The sequence below is a fragment of the Hyperoodon ampullatus genome, assembly GCF_949752795.1.
Source record: "Hyperoodon ampullatus genome assembly, chromosome: 2".
Lineage (NCBI taxonomy): Eukaryota > Metazoa > Chordata > Mammalia > Artiodactyla > Ziphiidae > Hyperoodon > Hyperoodon ampullatus.
This window is the reverse complement of record NC_136915.1, coordinates 129,622,760-129,649,113: the sequence shown is the minus strand read 5'-3', so window position 1 is coordinate 129,649,113 and position 26,354 is coordinate 129,622,760. Positions and strand designations below refer to the sequence as shown.

Here is a 26,354-nt window from a genome sequence, read left to right as displayed (position 1 = left end):
GTATATCCATTCAGAAGAATTTCAAGCAGTCAATAAATATAATCGTGTAGAAGAATATGAAATGAACTGGAAGATATTTCTGATGTAATTTAAGTAAATAAAGCATGTTTCAAAAGCATAATTAAAGTATTTCTCGTTTATTTTATTTATTTATTTATTTATTTATTTTGCACAAGTACTGATTAGAGCTATTTCTGGCTAGAGAAATTGTAGATGAAGAAATTAAGGTTCAGCAGTTTAACAGATTTCTAAAAATTCATACAGCAAGAAAAGTGTAAGACTGGGTTTTAAACCTAATATTAACGTCAGGCTTCCAGGTCTGGGCTTTTTTTTAAACCACATTTTGCTGCTTGTATAAAATCTGCATAAGGTGTATTAACTAGGAACTCCATGATGGGCTTAGAAAAAGAATTTACCTAGATTTAAACAAAAAGAACATTCTAAAAGAACTAAGCATATTGTATCTTTCTCACTTTTAACACTCCAAACAAGTTATAGGATTTATATTTACATTTGTTCTTATCAGTACGTATACTAATGATTTATAGTTAAATACAGATTTGATTGCAAAAAATCAACTGATTTCAGAGCCAACTCAGTCCTTTTGTTAAAATTCTCTCACACAGTTTTCAAAACTTCTGGTAATTTGTTTCAGTCTTGAGAGGGTACCTTACAAGCCCAACGCACTAGCATCAGTGCACTGGAGGAGAGGGGGTGGGAGAGCAAAGTGGTCATTATATCTTGTATGTTGATTCTTTTAAGGCTCTGCAGTAAATTGTCTTCATTGAGATAGGGTAAAATTTTTCTCCAAAAGAGGTTAGATTAGGTGAGTTCCTGGAAGTTCAACATTAACATTCTCTAGTTCTCATTTCTACTTCTGTAGCCCAAAGGCAAATTAAGGAGAAGAGGTAATAGGTAATACAGTTGGCTTTTGGCACTTGATTTGTGAATTTTGATTGAAGGTGTAGATGATCAATCCTCCTACTTTGTTTCTCCCCATATTTCCTATCTGTTCTCCCTTAAGGTTTATATAGCAGACAGATGCTTTGACAATTTAATGGTTGGAAAGAAAACAACCGTTACATGAACTTTGTCAAAAGAGAATGAAATCAACTTAATAAGAATAACATTTAAAGGCATGAGAGGACACAGCAACCCTTGAAAGACCTGAAGAAAATTCTCTGATGGCAAGGAAAATAATAAAAAAGTAAATGATAAGAAATGAGATTTCTTGGACAACAAGCCAAGGTGAAGGTATTATACAAATGTGAGATATTTTTATCCCTCCAGTGTTGGGTATAATGAGAAGAAAATGAGTAGTCTGTAAAGTAATGAATTTAAAGTCAGAAAACATTGCTTCTAGGCCTGGCCCTAACACTCAACAATTGATTAATATTGGTGAAATGACTTCACCTCACTAGTCCTCAGTTTGCTTATCTGTGAAATGATGGTAACACCTACCTGACCACCTCCCAAGATAGTGGTGTTTGTAAAGAACAACAACAAAAATACAAACAAAAAGTAATGAGTGTCCTTGGAACACTGTAAAATGCTATGCAGCTGTTAGCTGTTTACTATAATTATTCTCTAAAGTGCCTGCAAGAATTTATTAACCTCAGTAAACAATGGGATTTCCAATGGTATTAGGAAGAGCTGTCGTTTTTGGCTCTTGTGTGAAAGAAAACAGTGATGACATTTTTATAATCCAGGTTATAAAAATAGTTATGCTGAAATGTAAATAAACTTCTACAAATAAACACTAACAGAAATGGACTCAGACTCCAGAGGAGGTTATCATCAAGTGGAAAGATTTATCTGTCTTCTACCGTTGGAAGAGCAAGGTGATCAGTGTAGAAAGAAAGAATTTGGGAACAAAATAAATTTGGGGTTAGCGCTAGCTCCTTAACTAACTCTATGATTCTGGGAAAATTAAGTAACTCCTCTGAACTTTCAGCGTTCTCACCTGTAAAATGGGTAAAATAATGGGTATTATATTATCTAACTTGTAGGTTCAGATTAAATTAAATTAGATAATATAAAGTGCCTAGTACAGAGCCTGGCACATGGAAGGCACTCAGTGAATGTGAGTTATTATCATTATCTCACTTTTCCTAGTTCATTTTACAGTCTACACACTTATTTACCTGTAATTCCCCAAGTCCATTTCTTCCTTGGATAGTCTATGTTGTAGCCTCCCCGTATTTACCAGAGCAACCTGAACATAGAACTCTTTTAAAATGTTTATTTAAACTGTGTCTTTCCTCCATTGTGTCTATCTGATAATAAAATCACTCATTCTTTATCTTGTGTTAAAATCATTTTATTGATCCTATAAAGGTATTCCATAAAATGTATTATGTTAAGTACTTAGGATGGCTAACACAACTTCTGACCCTAAAAGTAATCATATTATGGAGGAACACTGAACCAAGGGGAAATAAAAAAATAAATGAAAATAGAAAGTTAAAGGGAACTTTAAATAGAAATTAACCATCATAAGACTTAATGATATACAGTATAATATTTTAAATTTTTGTATATAAATAATTTTCAGGATAGAAATTTATTTCTCATAACTAATTAAATGTTATCATTCATAATCTATTGAGGAAATCAGAGAGTCTTTCTAATTTTCTTACTCCATTTCTTTAGAGTACTACCAAAACAAAATATTCAATAAAAATATTACTTTTTATTTTCCTGGATGGAAAAGGATTAACCCTAAACAATTGTGTCTGAAGGTTATCTGAAATTTATCAGTATGTTGTGTCTATATATGTGTTATGGTATGAATGTTACTCAACTTCTCTTTCTTCAGTAATCCCAGCCTTTTTTCCCCCTTCTTCTTAAAAGGATGGTTGCCTTTCATGGCCTAATGAAATCCTATTTATCCAGTTAAATGTAACTTCTTCTGGGAATTCTCACATTACCCATGGATCCTCCCTATCCACCCTAATACAAGTTGAAATAGTTTATCTTTCTCTTGTACAACATAACATTTTGTCTATATCATTATGTACCTTAGCAGTTAAGGTCTTTTTCCTAAGACATAGCAATGTCTGCAGTATAGTTGGCACTTGGCGTATAAATTTTGGTTGAAGGTGTAAATGATTAATTCTCTCTTTCTTTATTTCCTACTGATCCTTTCTTAAAGTTTGCAATGAGTTACAATGTGGTACTACTTTAAGAATTGGGGAAGTTGGTGAGATTTGGGGATGGTGTTGGAGGAAAGACAGCCATTTTGCTTCCCCTTTCCATATTCCTTAATTTGCATTATATGTTTTTAATTATATTACAGAAATTTCCAATCCAATCTCAAAAACAATATTCTGTCAGCATTATGTTAGAAAAGAATGAATTTGAAACAATTCTTAAACAATACACAGAACACTGTGCAACATCCTGTGGTGACTTCCTCCAGCAAAATCTTGAGGCATTTCTTTAGCATTGTCTTTATCTTCCCATGGTGACTTATGAGGCATGCTTAAGAAAATTTTATATTAAAGGTTAGAGATTCCAAAAGATCCAGCCAAAATTTTGGGAGGTTTATAGTGTGATTAATTCCTGGAGTCCTTCATTCTCCAGCCCTTTAATTTGTGCAATCACATTGAGTGTTCAAAGTATACACTGTTTTTTAAAATCTTTCAAATACTATGGACACAGCCACAACTAGGAATTCATAAAAAGCACTGATTAACATTCCCCACCGAAAGGATCCTTGAAGGAAACTAAAAACAAAAAACATATTTTTGCTGAATCCAATTTGCTTACATTTCAACACACATAACTCCACTTAACTGGCCATCACAGCAAAAGCCACAATACACACCCACAGCAGCAGCAGCATGGAGCTGACCACACAACTCAACAGACAATGCAGACAAACTTGAGTATAAACCAAGATTTTTCTACCTCTTTTCATAACAGGTTAGTGCTGGCCCTCAGTGTTGGTGTACAGTTTTTATGGCATGGGAAAATAGGGATGTTTCTGCCCTATAAAAATAAATGTGTTGAAGGCTTTAGTTTGAGCTTACATAATGTTAGAAAGTTCCAAAGGCACTGGCACAATATCAAAAAAAAGAAAAAAAAAAAAAAAAGAATCCCACAAACAAATATATCACTTAAGCACAAGGAAAGATGCTAAGAAAACACTGGTAGGGAAACTACTCGTTTTCTGGATGATTTATGCAATAGTTTTCAATACCTTCCTGAAAAATAAAGAATAAGAAAGGCATGCTAGTGGGTCTTTAGTGGGGTATATATTGTCGCCGACCCCCATTCATACTGAGTCTGGCTTTAAACTGTTCAATAAGTCATTTTCTCCCTGCAAAAGTAGAAAGAACAGAACCCTCATTGTTCTTAATCTTTTAAGCCTTAGGAAGAGCTAAGGGAAAGAGTACAGAAATGCATGCACTATCTTTAATAAAGAAAGAGATACATAGAATAAAAATTAAAATATAAAGAACAGTTTCTTCATTTTATGTATCATAATACACATTTCTTTCCAAGCCTTAGTTTGATACATATAGATTTTCACGTGTGATATCTTATCTACTCCAGAAAGTGCTGGGACAGAAAGATAAGTAGGAAGCAGGAAATTCTGAATTTGAATAAAGGCAATAAATACCTTTGCTGTTACATCAAAGGATGCAAGGTGGAAGATGGGGCTTGAAACTTGGAATGTTTCCCAATTGGACTTAATGATTTGTAATTCCTTAAAAATTAAAACTTACCACATTCTGTGCAAAGTTTTCAAAAGATGTTCTGCGATCCATTGAATATTCCGACTTACATGTGTGGGGTTGGGTGGGGCAAAGGAACAAAGAAAGAGAGAGAAGAAAGAAAGAAAGAAAGAAAGAAAGAAAGAAAGAAAGAAAGGAAGAAAGGAAGGAAGAAAGAAAGGAAGAAAGGAAGGAAGGAAGGAAAAGAGAGAGAAAGGAAGAAAGAAAAGAAAGAATGAAAGAAATAGAGGAAGGAAGGAAGGAAGGAAGAAAAAGGAAGAAAGGAAGGAAGGAAGGAAAAGAGAGAGAGAAAGGAAGAAAGAAAAGAAAAAATGAAAGAAATAGAGGAAGGAAGGAAGAAAGAAAGAAAGAAAGAAAGAAAAAAGAAAAGAACAAAAGAAAGAAAGAAAGAAAGAAAGGAAAAGTCAGAAAGAAAAACAGCAGAAAAAGACAGGATGATGAAATGATGCAACACCAAATTCATGTTCTAAATCATAGGGATCAGGAAGACAGGAGAGTTGCCACAGAAGGTCTCTTGACACAGGACCTGGGCTCTGTTTGCATTAGTGCTTTTACTTTTAACACCAAAACTCTTCTTGTGCAAACAAAATAGTGTGATTTCAAGCAAAATCAAATTACACTAAAATGAAGTAGGTATGTTAAGGTTTTATGCCAACATTTTCAAAGCCTAAATGTTTGAAAATCTAGTGGCTTAACTTCAGAATTTCCTCATAATTTTCTACTGGTATTAAATTTCTGTTGATAACATCATTAATTCTGTAGAGCACTGCTGTCCAGTAGAACTTTCTGAAAGCATGGAAATTTCATTCTATACTAACTAATATTTCAGAAGTCTTTAGCTGTGGCCACTGAGCACTAGAAATTTGAGTAGAATTTTATGTAACCTTAACTAATTTAAATTTAAATTTAAACAGCTCCATGTGGCTAGTGGTTGCTGTACTGGACAGCGCAACTACAGAGTATCTATTTCCCATTGCAAAGTCAGTGGACTTTGAAAAATACCATTAACTTAAATGATGATCATGAATTACACAAAATTATAATTTCATCTCAGAATTTCAAAAAGGTACGGACTATTTTAACATTACAAAATAATGAATGATGTTGATGTTTCATCCAGATTTTCCATTCCCTGTTATACTGGTTATATAAGGTGTTATTTACAGTGAGACTTTGATTATAAACATTAATTGAATAATGTAGCCTATTGCAGCTCTTTGAAAATGTGCTTGGCTATCATCTTAGGTATGAAACCTCATTGTAGGAATACTAAATGACTCAGAATAAATGCCAGATGAAAATATGTGGAAGCAAACATTACTGCATTTTGGCAACTATCATTGAAAACAATGAGTTATGGAGCGTATGGCCCGAAACATACATTCTAGCTTACGGGACAAGGAAAACCCTCTTTAAATTTTTGATCTGATGACATTGTTCTTTTCCTTTCTTTATTGTAATTTTTTACTTCCTTAAGCTGGCATACAGAAGACTAACATGAAACATGAAAACGGTGTCTAAACAACTTTGTAAAGCATGAACATCTGCAGAAACAAACAAACAAAGAAGAAAATAAGCAATCAACAAACAGAAACCCATAAAACTTAAATGGCCCTTAAAAAATGCAAAGGTTTGGGGGAGGGTCTTGGAGTATATTCACTTACCATTTGTCCAACACTGTGGGCCCAGCAGAGGTAACTACTCCAAATAACTACAACTGAGAACTAGGTCAAAAAAGTTCACAAATAACCAATACCTTTTTCTTTGCCTGTAGAAGCTCTTGATAGGCACTGGATCTTATAAAACGTGGGTATGAATCACTTTTCATCAGTTTGTAAATGTGCTCCTAAAAAGAAATAATGGTTGAGGTGCCTCCTTATTATTTCTCAGGAAAAATCAAGTACTGTGATAAGAATACAATATTTGGTTCAAAAACAAATCTGGAAGCAGCTAAAAATAATAATGATAATGCTGATGAGAATACCTTATGTGCTTATAGAACATTTAGACTTTCAAATTTATTATTTTATTCAAGGATCAATGTTTAAACTGGTTTGGGAGCTATGGAGGAGGTAAACCATATCCAGTCCTTAAAAAAAAAAAAAGGAATTTAGTTAGCTGATTGTCATGAAGTAATTTCAAATCAAGTTGTTGATTTACATAGATCATTTAAGAATATAAATAAATCTACTGTCTCTTAAGATTACTCCAGGCCAAAAGAGAATGATGTGAAGTCAAGATTCAATAATCATTCTAGAAACGTTTGGCATTTATATGTAGTTGGAGGGTGCAGACTTCCCAAATGAATCATCTCTTTGGTGAAAACTGTCATCTACATCCACTTTAGGCCAGAGCACAAGTCCAAAAATAAATTTTGTGATATTTAATTGCTAAACCTCTCAATTTGTGTGCATGTTTTGACTTATTCAGAGATAGTTTAGGTAAATATTTGATAATCCTAATCAGTCTGCAATGTTCTGTTTTGATGATGAATATTGGTAGACAAAGAAGAAAAAAATGTATCCATCCAATTCAGTGTTGGCCCAATCTAGGGAGATTCTGCTTTGGCTTATTGCACTCTAGGGGAGCATAAATGCTTCTTGTTCATTCCAGTCTGTTAGACATAGAGTTTTGAACCATTTGAGCATAGCCAGAAAGTCCCAGTCTCTTCTTGTTTGGAGAAAATATATATTTTAAGAAATGACTCAGTTTCCCTTGTCTTAAATACACCAGCGATAATTCGTAGTTACTGTGAATCCACTTAAAGATGTTCTGGATTAAGTCTCAATATCTAGTCTAAGGTTCATCTCCAAAAGTATGGTACATTTGGAACTGTATCAGAATTTCTTGTTGGAAAAGTGAGGCAATGTCTTATTTAGAAGTCAATCATTTTGGGATTCAGATGTTATCTTGCTCAAGATCTACCACTTACAAAATGTAAATTTTGACCACCTTATTCATTTCTCTGAGTCTAAATTTTCTAATCTATAAAATAGAGTTATTGTCAGGATTAAAGGAATGATAAATGTTTAGCAAAGTATAAGGGTATGCATAGTAAGTGCTCAAATATGCTTGAGTATATGCCAGGTACACTTCTAAGTGCTTGTCTATATTAGTTAATTATATCCTCACAAAACCTCAACAAGGTTCGTAACCATTTTTATATCTATTTTAAGTATGAAGAAACTGAAGCATGAAAAGTGAATTACTTGCAATAGGTCACAGAGCAAAGCTCAGACTAAAACCCAGGCAATTTGGCTCCATAATCTGCTTTCTTATTACATTGCATCTCTTCTTAAACAGCAGCAGGAAATTCTATTATTATATTTTTGAATATATGGTTTAAAAGCCTACAAAAAACTGGAATTAAATATCTGAGGTTGATTGAAAAAAGAAGCCTATGGTCAGGTAGTAGTGTTTTCTATAGAAAATCATGCCTTTTCCTTTTATTGAAGACCCAATAAGCAAGAATATTCTTCAATGACACAGATAACAAAGAAATGTTCTTTTTAATATTAAGATTTGGGGAAGGTAATTTCAAATATTTTACACGCTGTTGGCTCCAGAAAAATGCTTGAAAGTTTATCTTGAACTGCAAGAAAGAAAAACCAGCAGAGAAACAAGCAACAGAGCCAGAATTTTCATCCTGCTCTCTCTCATGTGTCTCCATAGAATGTAATTATTTCCACATAGAAGACCATGGCAGAGCCAGGGTGAATGAATGGGTTTTTGGTTGGCTGTTTCAACTTGTGTTAGTTTTCTGCACAGTGGCTCATTTCCTTTTAAACCAAAGCCAAGGATAAATATATTTTCTACCGAGAGTAAAAATAAGAAAGGAAATTTGTGTACCTTATTCTTCATCTTCTATAGTTTGTTTTAGTAATGTAGTTATTTAAAAAACAAGATATTTCTAGAGCTAACATTCTTCTCTAAAAGAGGTTTTAAGAAATTATGAAGCATGCATGTTCTGGTTTAAAAGCCAATTTCAACACATCATTAGGAAATAATATCCTCTCATTTCATGTTTATTTTTCCTATTGAGCACAATATATTTTTAGAAAAAGTAGAAATTCAAACTGCTTCTAAGGAGGCAATTATACCCAGTTTGAGAAAAAAAGAAAAAACACATAAAAATTTGCCTTAGGATGTTAATATTAATATCAATTTCCTTTTTTCTTCTTTTTGTAGACTAAAAAATTAACTTGGAAAAATAATAAATGTCTAAATTTACTATTTCATTTTATCATCAGAGACAAAAGTGGTTTGAGTTTTACATAACTTCATGCTAATTTAGTTTAGTTCTGACTATCCATAATAATAAATTATTGAGGAATGTCAGAATCTTAGAATCTCCTCATTGGAAGACAAGTTAAAGAGTTCAAATACATGTTACTGAGGTGACAAAGTAGAAAATAAAGTAAGTTTTCAAGTATTTAAAATATTTCCCTTCAAGAAATTTTCATGTAAAAACATTCAAATTTACAAAAATTTCCAGGCTTTAAAAACTCATTTTAAAGCATCTCTGTTCTCTTATAGATCAATTGGTTATTTTACATACAGTTACCTAAATTGAAAATATTAGATATAGCCACCAATTACAATGAAAATAAAACAAAAATATCCCAACTTTCAACTTCTCAGGAGAACATTTGTGACGCAATGTGAGGCCCATCCATGTACCAACCTGAGCATCTTCGAATGTGTATCGCCCGGGCTCCTTCACATTCTGTGTGGTTTTGTCATAGCTCTTAGAATCCAAGTTAATAGCACTGGGGGCTCCTGGAGCCAGAAATTCTTGCCATATTTCCTGAACTCGAGAGGGGACTTCTCTAATAGGCCTTTTCTTCAAGTCCTCCACTGCTAGCCAGAATCTATGCAAAATGTGACACCAAGCATTTACTCCAATGCCTCATAATCTGAAAATTCTTAAAATATTGACCTATCATACAATTCACAATGAAGCATAATAATGAACTCATTTTCTCTGAGGTTTTCCAGAAACAGGCCTTTACTGATTTTTTTTTTTAATTAGTTGTATTCAAAGATATAACATTTGGGGAAGGGAAATCTTGAAAACTATCTCTTTTAGATGTTCTCTGTTAAAAACAGATCTGCCAGGGTCCTGAGTCTATACAACCTTAAATTTTACTGAAACAAAGGAGCACTGCTAAAGAACCATTTATTAGAAAGGAACAGGAGTTTGAAGGGCATTAAGGTGAGTGACGCAGATCATCTGATTGTGGGGGGATAAAGTATGCCACATACTCTATCTTTTGGATCTTTTGTCCATTTGAGCAATGAGGGTTAGTATGGAGAGGATTTTCTGCTTTACCAGGTAAGGGAATTACAGTGAAGCTTTACTGGAATTAAAAGAGGCCTGGACACAGATTAGAAAATGCCCTAGCTGGAGAAATCAGGGCAAGTAACTAATTTTAGGTGATTTAATTCAGGGAGTTATGAAATGACAGAAGCATCAAGCTTTCACATGTAATTGTTCAAAAGGCTTAAATTTGCAGAGGCATTATAACAATTCAGAAGTTCTGGAAAAAATAATACTTACTCACTGCTAAATATAAAAATATATTTTAAAAGCTTCTGTATAGAATATAGTATATTCTGAAAGGAAAGAACACCAGAACATGTTTTGCTTGATAAAAGCAAATAACAAAGTCTAATAAGAAGTCACATTCTATTAATGGGTTTCATTTTTTAAAATTTTGCTCTATATTATGTCTTTTGGGTTAGACCTAGAAATGATGACAAAATGAATATGTATATAACACATCATATAGTGTTTTTAAATTAAAAAAAGATACTTGAAAAAGGAAGTAGTAGATCTATGTTATCCTCAACAGGGGCCAGATGTGATCATGAGATGGAAAAGATGACCACAGAGGTGAAGGTCACTACAGGCTACAGAGGCTTAAGAAATGTAGAAGGGGATAAGCAGTACCTTCATAACTATTACGTTTTAACTTGTGGATTAATGAAAGTTCAAAAATAAGTAATAAAGTAGTTGAGCTACAATTAGAATATCAAATATTACTCAACCTAGTAATTTTCCAGTTTCTAGATACTATTTTCCTGTAGATAGATAACAGTAGATAATCCAACATGAACAATGCTTTAAACATGAAACTACCATGGGTTGCTTTCAGAAGGGAAAAGTCAAGACCATTTCCTTTTAAAATACAGATTCTGCCATTCTGAGGGTTTTCTTTTCATCTTGTTTATGGTTTCCCTTGCTGTGCAAAACCTTTTAAGTTTCATTAGGTCCCATTTGTTTATTTTTGTTTTTATTTCCATTTCTCTAGGAGGTTGGTCAAAAAGAATCTTGCTGTGATTTATGTCACAGAGTGTTCTGCCTATGTTTTCCTCTAAGAGTATGATAGTTTCTGGCCTTACATTTAGGTCTTTAATCCATTTTGAGCTTATTTTTGTGTATGGTGTTAGGGAGTGTTCTAATCTCATACTTTTACATGTACCTGTCCAGTTTTCCCAGCACCTCTTATTGAAGAAGCTGTCCTTTCTCCACTGTACATTCCTGCCTCCTTTATCAAAGATAAGGTGACCATATGTGCGTGGGTTTAACTCTAGGCTTTCTATCCTGTTCCATTGACCTATCTTTCTGTTTTTGTGCCAGTACCATACTGTCTTGATTAATGTAGCTTTGTAGTATAGTCTGAGGTCAGGGAACCTGATTCCTCCAGCTCCATTTTTCGTTCTCCAGATTGTTCTGGCTATTCGGGGTCTTTTGTGTTTCCATACAAATTGTGAAATTTTTTATTCTAGTTCTGGGAAAAATGCCAGTGGTAGTTTGATAGGGATTGCATTGAATCTGTAGATTGCTTTGGGTAGTAGAGTCATTTTCACAATGTTGATTCTTCCAATCCAAGAACATGGAATGAAGCAACTGACAAAGGATTAATCTCCAAAATTTATAAGCAGCTCATGCAGCTCAATAACAAAAAAACAAACAACCCAATCTAAAAATGGGCAGAAGACCTAAATGGACATTTCTCCAAAGAAGATATACAGATTGCTGACAAACACATGAAAGAATGCTCAACATCATTAATCATTAGAGAAATGCAAATCAAAACTACAGTGAGATATCATCTCACACCAGTCAGAATGGCCATTATTAAAAAATCTAGAAACAATAAATGCTGGAGAGGCTGTGGAGAAAAGGGAACCCTGTTGCACTGCTGGTGGGAATGTGAATTGGTACAGCCACTATGGAGAACAGTATGGAGGTTCCTTAAAAAACTACAAATAGAAATACCATATGACCCAGCAATCCCACTACTGGGCATATACCCTGAGAAAACCATAATTCAAAAAGAGACATGTACCAAAATGTTCATTGCAGCTCTATTCACAATAGCCCGGAGATGGAAACAACCTAAGTGTCCATCATTGGATGAATGGATAAAGAAGATGTGGCACATATATACAATGGAATATTACTCAGCCATAAAAAGAAACGAAATTGAGCTGTTTGTAGTGAGGTGGATGGACCTAGAATCTGTCATACAGAATGAAGTAAGTTGGAAAGAGAAAGACAAATACCGTATGCTAACACATATATATGGAATTTAAGAAAAAAAATGTCATGAAGAACCTAAGGGTAAGACAGGAATAAAGACACAGACCTACTAGAGAATGGACTTGAGGATATGGGGAGGGGGAAGGGTAAGCTGTGACAAAGTGAGAGAGTAGCATGGACATATATACACTACCAAATGTAAAATAGATAGCTAGTGGGAAGCAGCTGCAAAGCACAGGGAGATCAGCTCGGTGCTTTGTGACCACCTAGAGGGGTGGGATAGGGAGGATGGGAGGAAGGGAGATGCAAGAGGGAAGAGATACGGGAGCATATGTATATGTATAACTGATTCACTTTGTTATAAAGCAGAAACTAACACACCGTTGTAAAGCAATTATTCTCCAATAAAGATGTAAAAAAAATACAGATTTTGAAACTGTGCAATCTAATAGAAATGCTAGGTGTAATCTGAGGGAGCATAAGTGTTATAATTCATGCTCATTCAGGTTCATTTCAGCACTCTTTGAACACATAGATAAAAAGAATGTCTTTGTCCTTGAACTATCAAAGATACACCATTCAAATGGCCATAATACAAGGAAGCACATGAGAGATTCTCAAGAAATAGCACAAACCAGACAGTCTAGAAATGCAGAGCAGGAAGGAGCCCCTCTGCTGGGGCAAGTACTGGGTTGGAAAAGGGAGTTCTAGGAAGGCTGTACAGATGCAGTGACATCTTAAATAGACTTGAAATTACGGATGAAATATCAAAGTGTTGAGGAGGTATTACTAACAGCATCTACACGGATAAGTAAGTGCAGGCACTATTCTAAGTGATTTAGCTATATTAATTCATGCAATCCCTACAACTTTATAGAGTATGTGTTAATATTTCCCCCACTTTAGAGAAAACTGAAGATATGAAGGATAAGTCACTTATTTAAGTTACCCACTGTGAGTGCCACAGCTATGGTTTGCCCCCAGACCTGCAGCAGATGACATGCTCAAAACCACTCTCTTGAATGCCTCCTTAAAAGTATCACTGCCTTTCTTATCCTCAGCATAGTCATTGTAATAATTTAGTAGAATGTAAAGGGCACTGGCTATTTATTATAGTCCCTTATTATATGGTAGCTGGACTATGAGGAATTATCTTAATGTCTTTGAGCCTTGATTTTGTCATCAGTAAAATGGAATGTTAATGCCTATCTCACTGGGTTTCCATTAGATTAAATGAGATAAATTATGTAAAGGGCACTTTTGAAGTGCTTGACATATTTTTAGGCACTCATATAACATTCACATTGTTACATTTACTTAGTACTTACTCTGCTTTACCTGAAAAAGGAATGAGCGTAAATACACCAAGGGAGAGCAGAAGTTATATTTGAGGAATAAGTACTTATCAATAAGCAGTTTTTCTTGACTATTGTTTCTGTCTCAGTACTAGAAGAAAATGCTCATATGAGTGCCACACTTTCCTAAATAACAGATGCTAAATAAGATGCATTGAGACTTATTTAGGTGTAATTAGCCCTGCTGGCTAATTTGACTGTTTTGTCTCCCTCGGTCTGTGACACCAGATACCTAGGCAGAAGCAGGGGGTTCAGGTTGGGGGCGCAGTGGACAGTAGCTTGGTTTTGGATTATAGAGAGCCTAGGATGCCAATTATTAGTAATCTGATTCTGAAAGATGCTTAACTTCTTCCAGTCATATTTTGCTTGCCTGTAGAATGGGGCAAGAATATTTACATTTCATTTTTGAAGTTATGATTAGATGAATGGTAATCAGAAATAATAAATACAAAATACAGCATGGCATACTTATAAAAGTAGTGAATATAAAGCATATTATGGCGTATAGAAGGTATTCAAGAATTATATCTATATTTATCAATCCTTAGTATGGAAACATATAACAAGCTTATGGTATATACTCAAGAAATATATATGTGACTCTATATGAAATATACAATATTTCATTTTTAATTTTACTTTGTTTTTATTTCAACATAACATGCAGTAAAAAAAAAAAATTAACAGGATTTATTAGCATTTACAATGCTTACAAAGAAAAAGGCTCTAAAAGCAATTTAGTTCAGATTTAAGAAATTGCTCTAATTAAACACTTATCATAAATCTATTTCCAAATGATCAGTTTAGCCCAAAATTTAAGATAACATTTGGTAGATATTTATGTCTGCTGTCTATTTGCAATATTTTTATATAACCTCTGATTCTTGGGATATCCAGCCCCTCTTTTCCTAACACAGCAGGAAAGGATATATACATGTGACCATTTAAATTAAAGGAAGAAATGGAGTAAGGGAGATCCTAGACTGCAAAAATATATGCAAGCATTTACCTTTTCCAGAACTAAACGTTTCTTCCATAAAAATATTAAATATCCAAGCCCTATAGAACTAGGGCCGGGACTACTTCAAATTAACTATTCTGTATTTTTAAAATATAGGACAGAAAGCCTTTTGGATGATATTTATACATTTTCACACAATGAAATATGTAATATTTCTTATATGTAATTACTTATCAGGCAATCTAGTGTGGCATAGAATTACTGAGATAAGAAATAGTTAAGGCACGGATTAAGAAAACAGCAGTGATTCAATTTCATTCATGAAACAGAGTTTGCACACGCTATTCCTTTTACCCCAAACTTCTTCCCTCTTCCTTTTTTGCCTGGTTATCTCCTTGTCATCCAAGCCTAGAAGCTATTTCCCTTAGGATGCCTTTACTGATCTCCACCTCTGGGTTTGCCATTCCTCTGTATTTCTCAGATCTAATACCCATGATTTTGTGTTGTGATCTGTTTTCTTCTCTGTATTCACCACTAAGCTGTACTTTTAATAAGAGCAGGAAGGATGTTTATTTGATTAGGTGATACTGGTGGGGCACTGCTTATTTATTTCATCATGAAACCCATGATGTCAGCATTTTTTCAAAAACTTAGAGAATTAGAGGAAACTCCACCTCCCCATCCACTAAAAGGCTAAAAATAGACTTTATCTCTGCTTTATTTTTATGCATTCTTGTACTCAATAATTCAGAATGTGACCTCAGGATAGAAAATGTTAATTATTAGGTCCAATAAAAATCCTTAGCAACTGCAGACCTTGTGAAAGCCCTGTCAACAAGTGTTCTCATAAACTTGAAAGAGAATAGGAAGCTGCATCCCAACAATCCATGACAGGCATGCACATATAATTAAATTCCTCCAGACTCTGTATGTGGTCAACTTGCTTAATCCATGGGACATCTGTCAAAATATTATATATTTCTAAATGGTTTGGTATTGGTATCTGTTAAATCTCCTGAAAAGAATGTGACATTTCTGGAGCTGCTTAGTTCCAGTGAAAATAAATGAATGCTGATGTCTTTCTGTAAATGAATTTCACAGGACTGCATAAGTCATGGGAAAGTAAATTAGGGTGTTAAGTTTCAAAAGAATAATGAATGAAAGAGCTTGTAGAAAAACCACTTTATGTAGTGGAAAGTTATCACTCACTTCAGTGATCTTAGAGCCATTAATATCTATTCCAATGTCTCACATTTAAAAATTCAATTTCCAGGTGCCTCAAGTCAGAAAAGTTTCAAAAATATGTAAGGATGCTGTTTACAACAGATGGGAAGGATGCGTATCCCTCCAGCAGGGCTCAGTGAGGTGCTGCTCTCAACTGCCCTGAGGCTGTATTTAAGTGTACAAAGTAAATGTACTCCATAGTTTTGTTTCAAGTTTTATAGAAGCACTCAATCTCTTTTTCTAGATCTTACTTGAGATGCAATATACAAAGAAGACCAATATTGATAAATAGGTGATATTTTAATTAAACTGCATAAATATTATCAATGATCCCACACTTTGCCAAATACTAGTCTAAGTGTTACACTTCTTTATGCAGGCCCTTTCAAATGCATCAGATTTACATAGTTAAAAGATCAGGAGACAGTGTAAAATAAACCTTTATGAGGAAGTGATAATGTTGGACAAAGTGCTTTGCCTTCATTACCTTTTCTTCTTCCATTAGGAGGCAGAAAGTCAATGGGCCCATATCATCATCATGATGTTGGTGGGATAGTAACTGGTCTATCAAGTGCAAAATAACCAGACTCATCACAGGTAGGTCTCTCTTGCATATAGTATAAGATTCAAACAACATGGTTTACCTTAAGTTTTCTGAGCTGAATTCTGACTCTAGAAATTTAAGGAACTGTTCTCTCCCAACTGGATCTTTCAGTGCTTCATCCATGCCAAAACCCCATCGTTTTACCCTCTGCTGGCTTGGTTCTTTGCTATAGAAGATAAAACAAATCCAAATATATTCCTTTCATTACAAATTCTATATTCTGCTATTATATTTCCCCTCAAAATCATATATGATTTTAATTTCCCATCTTTAACATATTTTTCAGAAAAAAAAATCTCTGATTCATGGATCTGCATGAAATTATCATGAGATGAAAGTTAGGCATTAATAATAAAATCTAACATTTATTAAGCATTAGATGCAAAGAGATGGATTCTCTCTCTTAGATTTTTTTCAGCAACTTTATGAGACAGATCTTGTTATAATTCTTATTTTAGAAATGAAGAAATCGAGGCAGAAAGAGGGTTATAACTTGCCAATGTTGAACAGGTAATATTCCACACATTCTGACCCCAGAGCTCAATTTCTTAACCACTACACAATGAAGTCTCATGGTGGCAAGTTGTATTGGAGGAAAATACATTGAGACTCAAAAGACTTAAATCCTGGTTTATGACTCTGCTGTTGATTAAATGTGTCAGCTAGTCCTGGTTGAGTCACAACATCTTGGGGTTCCAACTTTCACATGTATAAAATCTAGAACTTAACGGATGAAGAGATCTGTACTTGTCAAGCATTTAAGAACCACTGGATGGAAGAGAAGGTCCATAAATGCAATCTAGAGGAGTGCTGCAGAATACTAAATCCTCACTCTGTGAAGGGGTATGCAATGATCTTTTTATGACTCCATCAAGATTGATGATATAATTCTTCCCTTATATAGCTGATGAAAGAAACCAGGGAGTCTTAAACTGTGCTTTGGTTTTCTTAAGAAGTCAGTCTCTTGTCAGTTTCTCTTAGAGTGTTTATGGTAAATTCATTTTGTTTTAAAATTGAATTTATAAAGGCATACTTGTATTGGGCTTAAGTAACTATGGGTGTAGCATTCATTTTACGTGAATAGATGGGCTTTTGTGGCTATGCAGATTTTCAAGGAAGCTAAAAACAATGAGCTAAATTTTAAGAACAAAAGACCCTAACTCTGACTAGTTTTCCTTGAAACGCTTGCACCTCTAATTTTTTGTGCCATTCTTTCTGGAAATGCAAATCTAATATAAATGCAAATATCTAACGTTCAAAAACCATTACCTTGAACAAGAGCTTTATATCATGGCTAATGTAGACACAGAGTAAAATTACTTTTACAATTAGTCAGCCATAAGATTCTTCCTATTTCACTCAAACCCTGAAATAAGTGAAATATTTGGAAGGAAGAGAAAATGTCAATTACCTTGCTTCAAGTTCCCAGAAGGTAGTATCATCAGACAACCATGGGTTAGAAGGGTCAGGTGGCACAAGAAATGGGTCATATTCTACATACTGTTCCGTGTAACTTAGCAGACTCGAGAGAAAGAAACATTTTCATTTTCCTTAGTTTTCTGGCTGAGGTTTTATCTGATCTTTGTAAGGGACACAATATAAAAACATCTGGCCAAGGAATCCTTGCTTGCTTATAGAATGAAATCCAATAGCAGTTTTCATGTTTCAATAACTTTAATGCATCAACTTATTGTGCTTCTTGGAAGACAAATATGGCTAAGGATTCCATCTCTCCCCATGCCTAAGCAATATGAATTAATATCCCACCATTAAAATGAGACAAAATGGAAGAGGTCACTGTGTAAAAGGAAGTGCTAAAGGTCAGTTCCAATCCTTGGTCAACTAGCCCACCCACAGCACAACAGAGAAGTTTAGCTCAACTTGGAGAAGGGGTTAAACGGAAATTTTTTGTCAAAAGTATTTACAGGAATTAGGTAAAGGGGGAATCACTGACTACAAGTTTTTGAAAAAAAAAATCTGTATCTAAAAAAAAACTAAAGGGAAAAAGGAGAGGAAAAAAGTTGGAGAGGTAAGATTTGGCAATGCCCCAAAGTGAAGAACATGAATGCCTTAAAAACAGATTTAAATGAAAAATAGGAAAATATATAAAATCTGAGTTTAATTCAAATTCTGAAGTCATAAAATAACTGAGTAGTGTGAATGTTAAGATGAATTTACAGAGAGCTTCTAAGTTGCCAAAAGGTAACTTAATAAATTGAAAGTTTCATTTCTCCTAGCAGGAGTGAAAAGATTCAACTCCTTGGAATTATCTTCTGTATTTGATTCTGGTTGCACAAAGACTGGACCTCTAGAGACCTAAGATAATAATGATTATTCTGTCATTTGAAGTACAACAAAAGAGCTCTTTGAAAGTTTTCCATGTTCAAAAAGGAAAAGGAAAATAATATTTCTTACAGGGCTCCAATTATTTATAACAATTCTCCTCCCACCAGTTCTCTTACCATATTGAGCACATTTAATTGTCATATGAAAATTTTTTTATTTATATGGGTGTCTTGCAATACTTACCTATCAGCAACTTTTGACATTTTTAACCGATGTCTATCTAACTGTATTTGCCAATACTTTATCTGAAAAAAGAGATAAAGAAGTAGCTACATTCTCACAATTTTCAACTCTAAATTCTGATAGACTGAGCAATTCTAAACAAGAATATGTTCTCAACCAGTAAAATTTCAAGGTCTGTAGAAAAAATCAAACATGAGGGCTTTAAAAGAGTTAACAAAAAGTTAAACTCTGTTTGAGTGTAAACATAACCCGTATTGCTTTAGAACGGCAGAAAATTTGAACATTCTGCCTGCTTTAACAAAATGTAACTTTATTTTTAAAATGTTGTAGAAATTTTAGCATTTATCCAAATCAGAATCATTTCTCCCTCAAACATTAAATTCAGAAAATAAATGTCTTTGTTATTTGTTACTATAATTTCAAAATAAACCCTACTTCCTAATACTAACCCAACAAAAGCATCAGTGATATTTGTTTTAAGAATAATTTTATCAACATTTCAGGACAAATTCTCACATGGACATAATAACACGTGGAAAATTTAAAACTCTCTGAATTACTTTTCCTTCATGGTGACTATAAATATAGCAGAAAAAGTATGTATTACACAATTGATAAACCATGTTACAATAAAATATTAGGGGAAAATAAGCAAAAGGAGAAAAAGTCCCATGACTTAACTAACCCAGGGATTTAAGTATGATTTGATATGAGACCCTTGGTGTTCGCTTTTAAATATTACTTGGAGCCAACGCTATTGATCAATGTATGAAACAAGAAACAATATATACCATGACTGTTTGTCAGGGCTAATGAGGGAAAACTTCAAGAGGCTTATAGATATCAGTACTGCAGAAACAAGATTAAGCACTCTTTTGTGAAGATCATGTCACATGACTGGGGGTGGAAAACACATGACCTAATGTCACCAACCTCTTGTCTTCTCATTCTTTAAGACAGAGTTCTAGAGTATAAAATAACTCTTAATAATGGAGACACCTATAAATCATTGTGTGTAATTTAAAAAAATTGGTTAGAGGAAAAAGGATTTGGGGAATTAAAGAGTGAAGAGTTTTGAAAACTATCTCCATATACTGATAAATTTTCAAGTGACTACATATCTTAAAATCACCTTTTCACTACAAATCTATATGAAACAGTCAATCCTAAAAATCAGTTTTTAAAATACCTACTATTAACATCAACATCTGGTCTTCATGCCTGCTACTCTGTAACCCATGTACCCTGTAAACCATTATTATAGGTTGACTCACCTGTTGTTGTAACTCATCTTCTGTTGGAGGTTTAGTTTCTGGTGTGGGTGTGTGGGTAGGACTGTGACTTCTAATATCATTTTGAAGACCATAGACAGACTATATCAAAATAAAAAACAAAATATGTTAGGACAAAGTACCATTTATAGTCACAGACTTTCTAAAAGGTAGTTTTGTGTTATATATACTGTAAGGTAACTCAAAGCTTTGCTGCATATTGGATTAAGCTTCTTATCAAAATTCAAAAGGCACTGCTATCATAAATGCTATCACAAATACGGATGTAAAATAGAAGCACAGCTTTTTGAAAAAAATACGTGGTTAGATTAACTGACAGAATAATTGATTATATGAAAAAAAACTAGCTTAGTGTGATAAAGTGTGGGAGTGGGCTGAGAGTACTAAGTTGGGGAATGACAACATAACACAACATCTAATACATATTGATTTCAGAATAAAATAGAGGTGGATATAGAATAGAATAAAAATGTAATAAGCCAAAAAAGCGTAAAAATAATCTGAGTTGTTTTACATAGGAAAGGAATGGAGTACTAAGGAGAGAAACTAAGTTAAGAATTCCATTGCTGATTTGGTCTCTGATGGTATGATAAAGACACTCCAGAGTGCTCCTACTTTCCCATCTCAGAATTGGGTTATTTACCCTACAATACTGGCCTTGTCATTTGGTTCCATTGGGTGCCATTTTCAAACATCAATGACCCCTAAGGTTTTGCACATCTTTGAAATTCTTAATGTCCCAGTGCTTCTTTACTATTTTGTCAAAAGGTCAAACCTGCTATTTAGGAACGCTCTATTTTGAGAAAGACCCATAGTATATATAAATAAAGATCTGGGGACTTAAAGGGACAAAAATTCATTCCCAACTGAAGGTGAGACATCTCACATGTCAACTCAAGGAAGAGGCCAAATTAATTTTTGTTTAAATTCAAAGTATTATTACTTTAAAATAAAGAACTTAATGTAGCTACTGAGCACTTTTTCTTTGGACATGAGGATGAAGGATGAGGACATGATAAAGTTTCATGAGCCCCACAGAATTAAAGTTACCAAACAGTGGAAAGAAACTATTGAAATCAGCAGAGGGTAGATGCTTAACCAAGCCAATTTTCAGGCCCATCACCAACCTTACCAGTAACTCTAAATTCAAATGTGCTTTGTTAACTGACCTGTTTTCACTTGGACTCCACCTCTTCTTAATGTTAACCTTTTGGCTCTATACCTGGGCCCTTTTTCCTTGTGACTCCCTGTTATTTTGCTCTTAGCCCATCTTTAACATATTTGACTTGGTTTTCAGACTATCTTTGGTAGGTCCTTCAATCTTCCCTCTTTTGCCATAGTCCCAGTCTCTTGAAACTCAATTCTTGTTACTGGGCATACATTTCAACCCAAGGAGTAGCACATATGCTGTGAATTAATTATTAACAGGACTGAACTAAATGGATTGGACTGTTTCTTTTTCTTTCCTTTTGGCATTTATTCAACGTTTATTGAACACCTACTATATGCTGGATATAATGCTAAGCATTAGGGATATAGACATAAACAAAAATAGGTATGCTTCCTCTTTCATTGGACTCACAACCTAAAGGTTACACAAGAATCACACAAATAAACATGATTAAAACTGTGATAAGTATCATGAAAGAAAAGAATGACAAAAGCATAGTGTCTAGAACAAAAGGAGACTTAATTTCCACTGAAGAAACAGAAAAGCCCTGCATGAACTACTACTACTTGCTTTTGAGACTGATTAAATAACATAACCCTCTGAACTCTGAAATAACGGCTGAGGTGGCTATTTAAAAATTAGGCAAGTGGGGCTTCCCTGGTGGCGCAGTGGTTGAGAGTCCACCTGCCGATGCAGGGGACGCGGGTTTGTGCTCCGGTCCGGGAAGATCCCACATGCCTCAGAGCGGCTGGGCCCGTGAGCCATGGCCGCTGGGCCTGTGCGTCCAGAGCCTGTGCTCCGCAACGGGAGAGACCACAGCAGTGAGAGGCCCACGTACCACAAACAAAAAAACAAACAAACAAAATTAGGCAAGTGAAAGATCACTAATAATGAAACAATCGTACTTTCCAATGTCTGCTATTTTTTCAGTTGTCTCCCGCTAATTTTTGATAAAGAAAATAAAAAAGATTCTAAGGTGTGAACTTTCCATTCTTGTTTACATTGTTTTAATTACTTAAAGTTCTTTGATAAGAATCTCTAGTTCATGTAAAAAAATGCTTTTAAGACAAGATAGCTGACAGTTCTAACAGAAAGTTTTTTGGTTAAAATTTAAAATAATTTAAAAGATTTCTAGAAAAATTCTAGAACATTTCTAGAAAATTTTCTAGAAAAAAACCCACAATTTATGGTGTCATAGAAGTAAAATGATCCTTAAATTATCTTCTAGTTCTACATTTCTATGATTATTTCCATATGCATGCATTTCATATCGTCTTCATGAAGTTCTATATAAGACCCAAGCCATTGGGCAGTGTTGTTTCAAGTAGTCTACCAGCAGCCTGGCCACTGGCTCTGAGGTTACTGGGAAGTTTCCTTTTTAGTATTACATGTAAGTAAACATCATGAATTCTACCTTTCATGATTTCAGCAACCAGTGATAGCTGGACCCAGATAGCTTCATTTTCTGGGGACCAGTGATAGCTTTTAACTTTGATTCTTGGCTAGAGTGAAAATAGCCACAAATAATGCAATTTTATGTTCAGGGCTTAATTTATGGGTAAATATTGATCCTATTTTGGCTGACAAGTTATGAGGATCATTTGCAATGTAAGAGGATTTGCATTTTTTAGAAAAATGAAATGTATTAGAAATCTTGGCACAGGGTGGGTAAGGCTAGAGAGAAAGATAAATAAAATTTTCTCAGTGTCTTAATATTTGCAGATGGGGGAAAATCAAATTAACTAATTGGGATCCAGTTTGAATTTTAATAGCAAAGATAATTACTAAACCAAGATGCTTTGACTTGATTAACACAGCCTTTTTTCCCCAGGGTCCCTGGATCAGCACTTTCCATATGTAGTATCATCCAAATGAATACTGAATACGTTATTCATTAAAGGAAACAGATTTGACTTTCTACTTAAATCTGTTCATATGTGATTTTACTTTACATTTCAGAAGAGATCTAAGAAAATTCTCTCCTACTTTTTTTTTTTTTTTTTTGGTCAAGGGGAGGGGACTTTAAAATAAGAATTAAAGAGTGCAGGAAGCTTTTATGCCTTTCTATGTGGAGTGGAATTTCTGGGATTTTTCTAACTGGTGATGAGGGAGGGAATATTTCTCTTTCCTTTGGATTCTCAGCTCAACTGGAGAATGATTGTGACCATGTCTGATGCCATGTGGAGGAAGCCAGTGCAGATGGAGGGCAGAGAAAGGAGACTAGAGAAGAATGAGAGAGAGCTTTGCCTGTGTCTGAGTCCCTGTGTCCAGTAATATCCAGGGCTAACTCTGCCCTGGTCTAATCCCAAGGTTTTAGACTATTCCACTCCTTTATCTATTTTGAGCAGAGTTTCTCTTGCCTGCAAGTTTATTGTATTTCTTACTTAAAACACTTTTGTGCTGCTCTAAGATATGAATAATTTACCCCATTTTATAACACATTAAAATTTAAATTTCCACATTTTGCATATGAAAGTAAAGAAATACCAATATTTTCATGTACAAACAGCTATAAACACTGCAAACTAATGCTTCCCAAATTTTCAAAAAGAATGATGCAATGTGTTGCACTGGTAAGATATCATCACTGAGTATAGTGCTAAAGGGAGAGTGTAAACAATTACTTTATTAATCTTTAAGTTCTATCTCATCAATCCATATGCTTTTTCTTCTGAATCAGAGCATATCTCACTTGGTGTCTGTTGGAGGAAACTTGACACAAAGTAATGTACTCTGAACTCTTCAAAATTCAGAAAGTGGAGAGAAGTGGCTTAATGTACTTTGGGAGAGCTGATAGATTTTTGAATTTGGTTCCACAAAGCTCGCCCCGGTACACTCAGGCCATGCTGTGAGCAGAGGATGAGAGGAACTGAGTAGGGCTGATCATAAGAGAGAGGGGTCAATAGGCTTGTTTTGGTCTGGCTTTGCCTCTTTTTCTCAGAGATATGCTAGGGGCAAAAGCTTTTGAGCACCTCATCTGAATGGATTTTATGGCACTTTTCCTGTGGCTTCTTTATCCTAACATCAAGATAAACTGTCTTACAAGAAAGAAAAGGTACTTGGACCGTATTGGGGCCTTTGAACATAATGGTATGTTTCTAGGGATGGAAGAAGAAGACATTAAGAAATAAAACTACAAAAAAAAAATGTTTAGTACCTGCTGCTGGGACACATATCCTGGAAACTGCTGCTTAAGTAAAAAGCTATGGAAGAGAAGGTCTTGAAGTTGTGGGATGCTTTGATCTAGTGGCACTGACCTTCGGAGTGATTGCTATAGGCCAGACATTCTTACGTGCATCAACCATTTTTTATGGAATAAATAAAAATGTCTTCTACATGTATATGTTACTTTAAAAAAATGTAGATACTTCTGCTATGTGTTTTCAAGCAGTTATATTAAATGTCATTGAATTCAGAATAGCACTTTGTTTTTGTTATATACTTCCTCACATAAGAGATCCTGAACCTATAACTGCTACTCTATAGTTGTGTCACTATAAATTAAATTCTGATGTTAAAACATGGTCCTCATACGATATCTATAATTAAACATCTTTATGATGATGTCTTTTTTTCTTTATATTTTTCTTTAACAAGGCCCTTCTCTCATGAGTACCACTTTTTCTCAGATAATCTCTACCTACTTTTGCTCATTTCCTGAGCTCTGAAAGAGATACATTTTTCTGTTAATGGCTCTTCTCTCAGCATCCTTTTCCTTTCACAGCCACCCCCCCCCCCCACTTTGGGACCTTGGTACACTTGAGAATCAGGATGGAGGCTATTTCCTGGGGACAGAGGAACTGACAGAAGTACAGGGCTTGAACTTCCAGATTTTCTTCCAGTCAAGCAACAAGGAAGAGCAGGGAAGATACTAGAAGTTACTCATGAAATGGAATAAAAATTTTTTGTGTGTGTTTGACATCCTCTAAACAGTCCAACACATTACCAAGATCAGCACAACAAACGTCAATTTTACCTTTCGTGTTTTGTGTGGATTTCTCATTCTGGATGACTTCTTAATGTCCACTTCAGTGGTATTTACGCATCCAGGCTAGAAATGGAAAACAGAAAGACAAAGGAATCTTTGGGTGTAAAGTTTTTGATCAGTTCACTCACTCTCCAGAACCTGAGCAAATGCTGTGATGACACAAGTCCCTGGCCGCCCTTTTCAAATGGCCACAGCCACTTCTCTCAGCAGTAGCCAGTGATGAAATGCTTTGCACTCTTTTACTCCTCAAGTTTAAAAGCCTTCAGATACCATTCTAGAATAACTCCCAGAGAAACAGGAAAAAGAAATACAAGAGATTTGCATGTGAAAGTGGGTGTTAGTATTATTAGTAGCTGCTAACCCAACAGATTTAAAGCAAGGGTGTCCAGAGACTAAATTGGGTGATACCCCCAGCTGATAGCTGCATTCAACTTCACTGAGAGTGTACCCTCTCTAATGACGAAGACACTGATGGTTGCTTGCTTCTCCTAAGTTAGAAATACAATGGCATTCAGTTGAACCAGCTCATATCCCAGAGTAATTTTTCTACAATGATTCATGAAATCCAGTGACTTGGAATATTTGTTTTCTATAGACAGAATGTGCAATGGAGTTAATGGTTAAAATGAGGAAGATGAAGAAAGCAAATGGGAATCAATATACCATGCTTCTCAGGAATTCCTGACTTTCTTTTTTGTTTCCCACAGGCAGGTGAACCCCTTTAAAACAGGGTGGATTGGAGGAAAAGGGTGGACAGCCTGCTCCTTGTTTTTTTGACAATCACAGAAGTGTCACTTTGCCAGATTTATCATTCTGTTGCAAAGAAAAAAAGAGCTGTAAAGCTTCTTTTTTATTTGGAGAAGAAGAGAGGAAGAGGGAGGGAGGAAGAAAAGAGAAAGAGAGAGAAAAAGGAAGAGGGAGGAGGAGAAAGGAAGAGGA

The 26,354-nt window shown here is 34.7% G+C and overlaps 1 protein-coding gene across 2 annotated transcripts in view; it reads right to left on the bottom strand.

Moving 5' to 3' along the window:
* RGS7 (regulator of G protein signaling 7) overlaps window positions 1-26,354 on the bottom strand; it is a gene marked incomplete at both ends in the record, with an annotated part of 646,678 nt that overhangs the window by 12,973 nt on the left and 607,351 nt on the right. Inside the window, 8 exons of one of the 2 annotated variants that reach the window (XM_079698482.1) lie at window positions 4,734-4,787; window positions 6,499-6,588; window positions 9,427-9,613; window positions 16,476-16,601; window positions 17,847-17,957; window positions 18,965-19,026; window positions 20,239-20,337; window positions 25,404-25,478. In XM_079698482.1, coding sequence (XP_079554608.1) covers window positions 4,734-4,787; window positions 6,499-6,588; window positions 9,427-9,613; window positions 16,476-16,601; window positions 17,847-17,957; window positions 18,965-19,026; window positions 20,239-20,337; window positions 25,404-25,478 — 804 coding nt within the window. The remainder of the gene's footprint in view (window positions 1-4,733; window positions 4,788-6,498; window positions 6,589-9,426; window positions 9,614-16,475; window positions 16,602-17,846; window positions 17,958-18,964; window positions 19,027-20,238; window positions 20,338-25,403; window positions 25,479-26,354) is intronic. The other variant, XM_079698483.1, reaches the window with a different exon arrangement.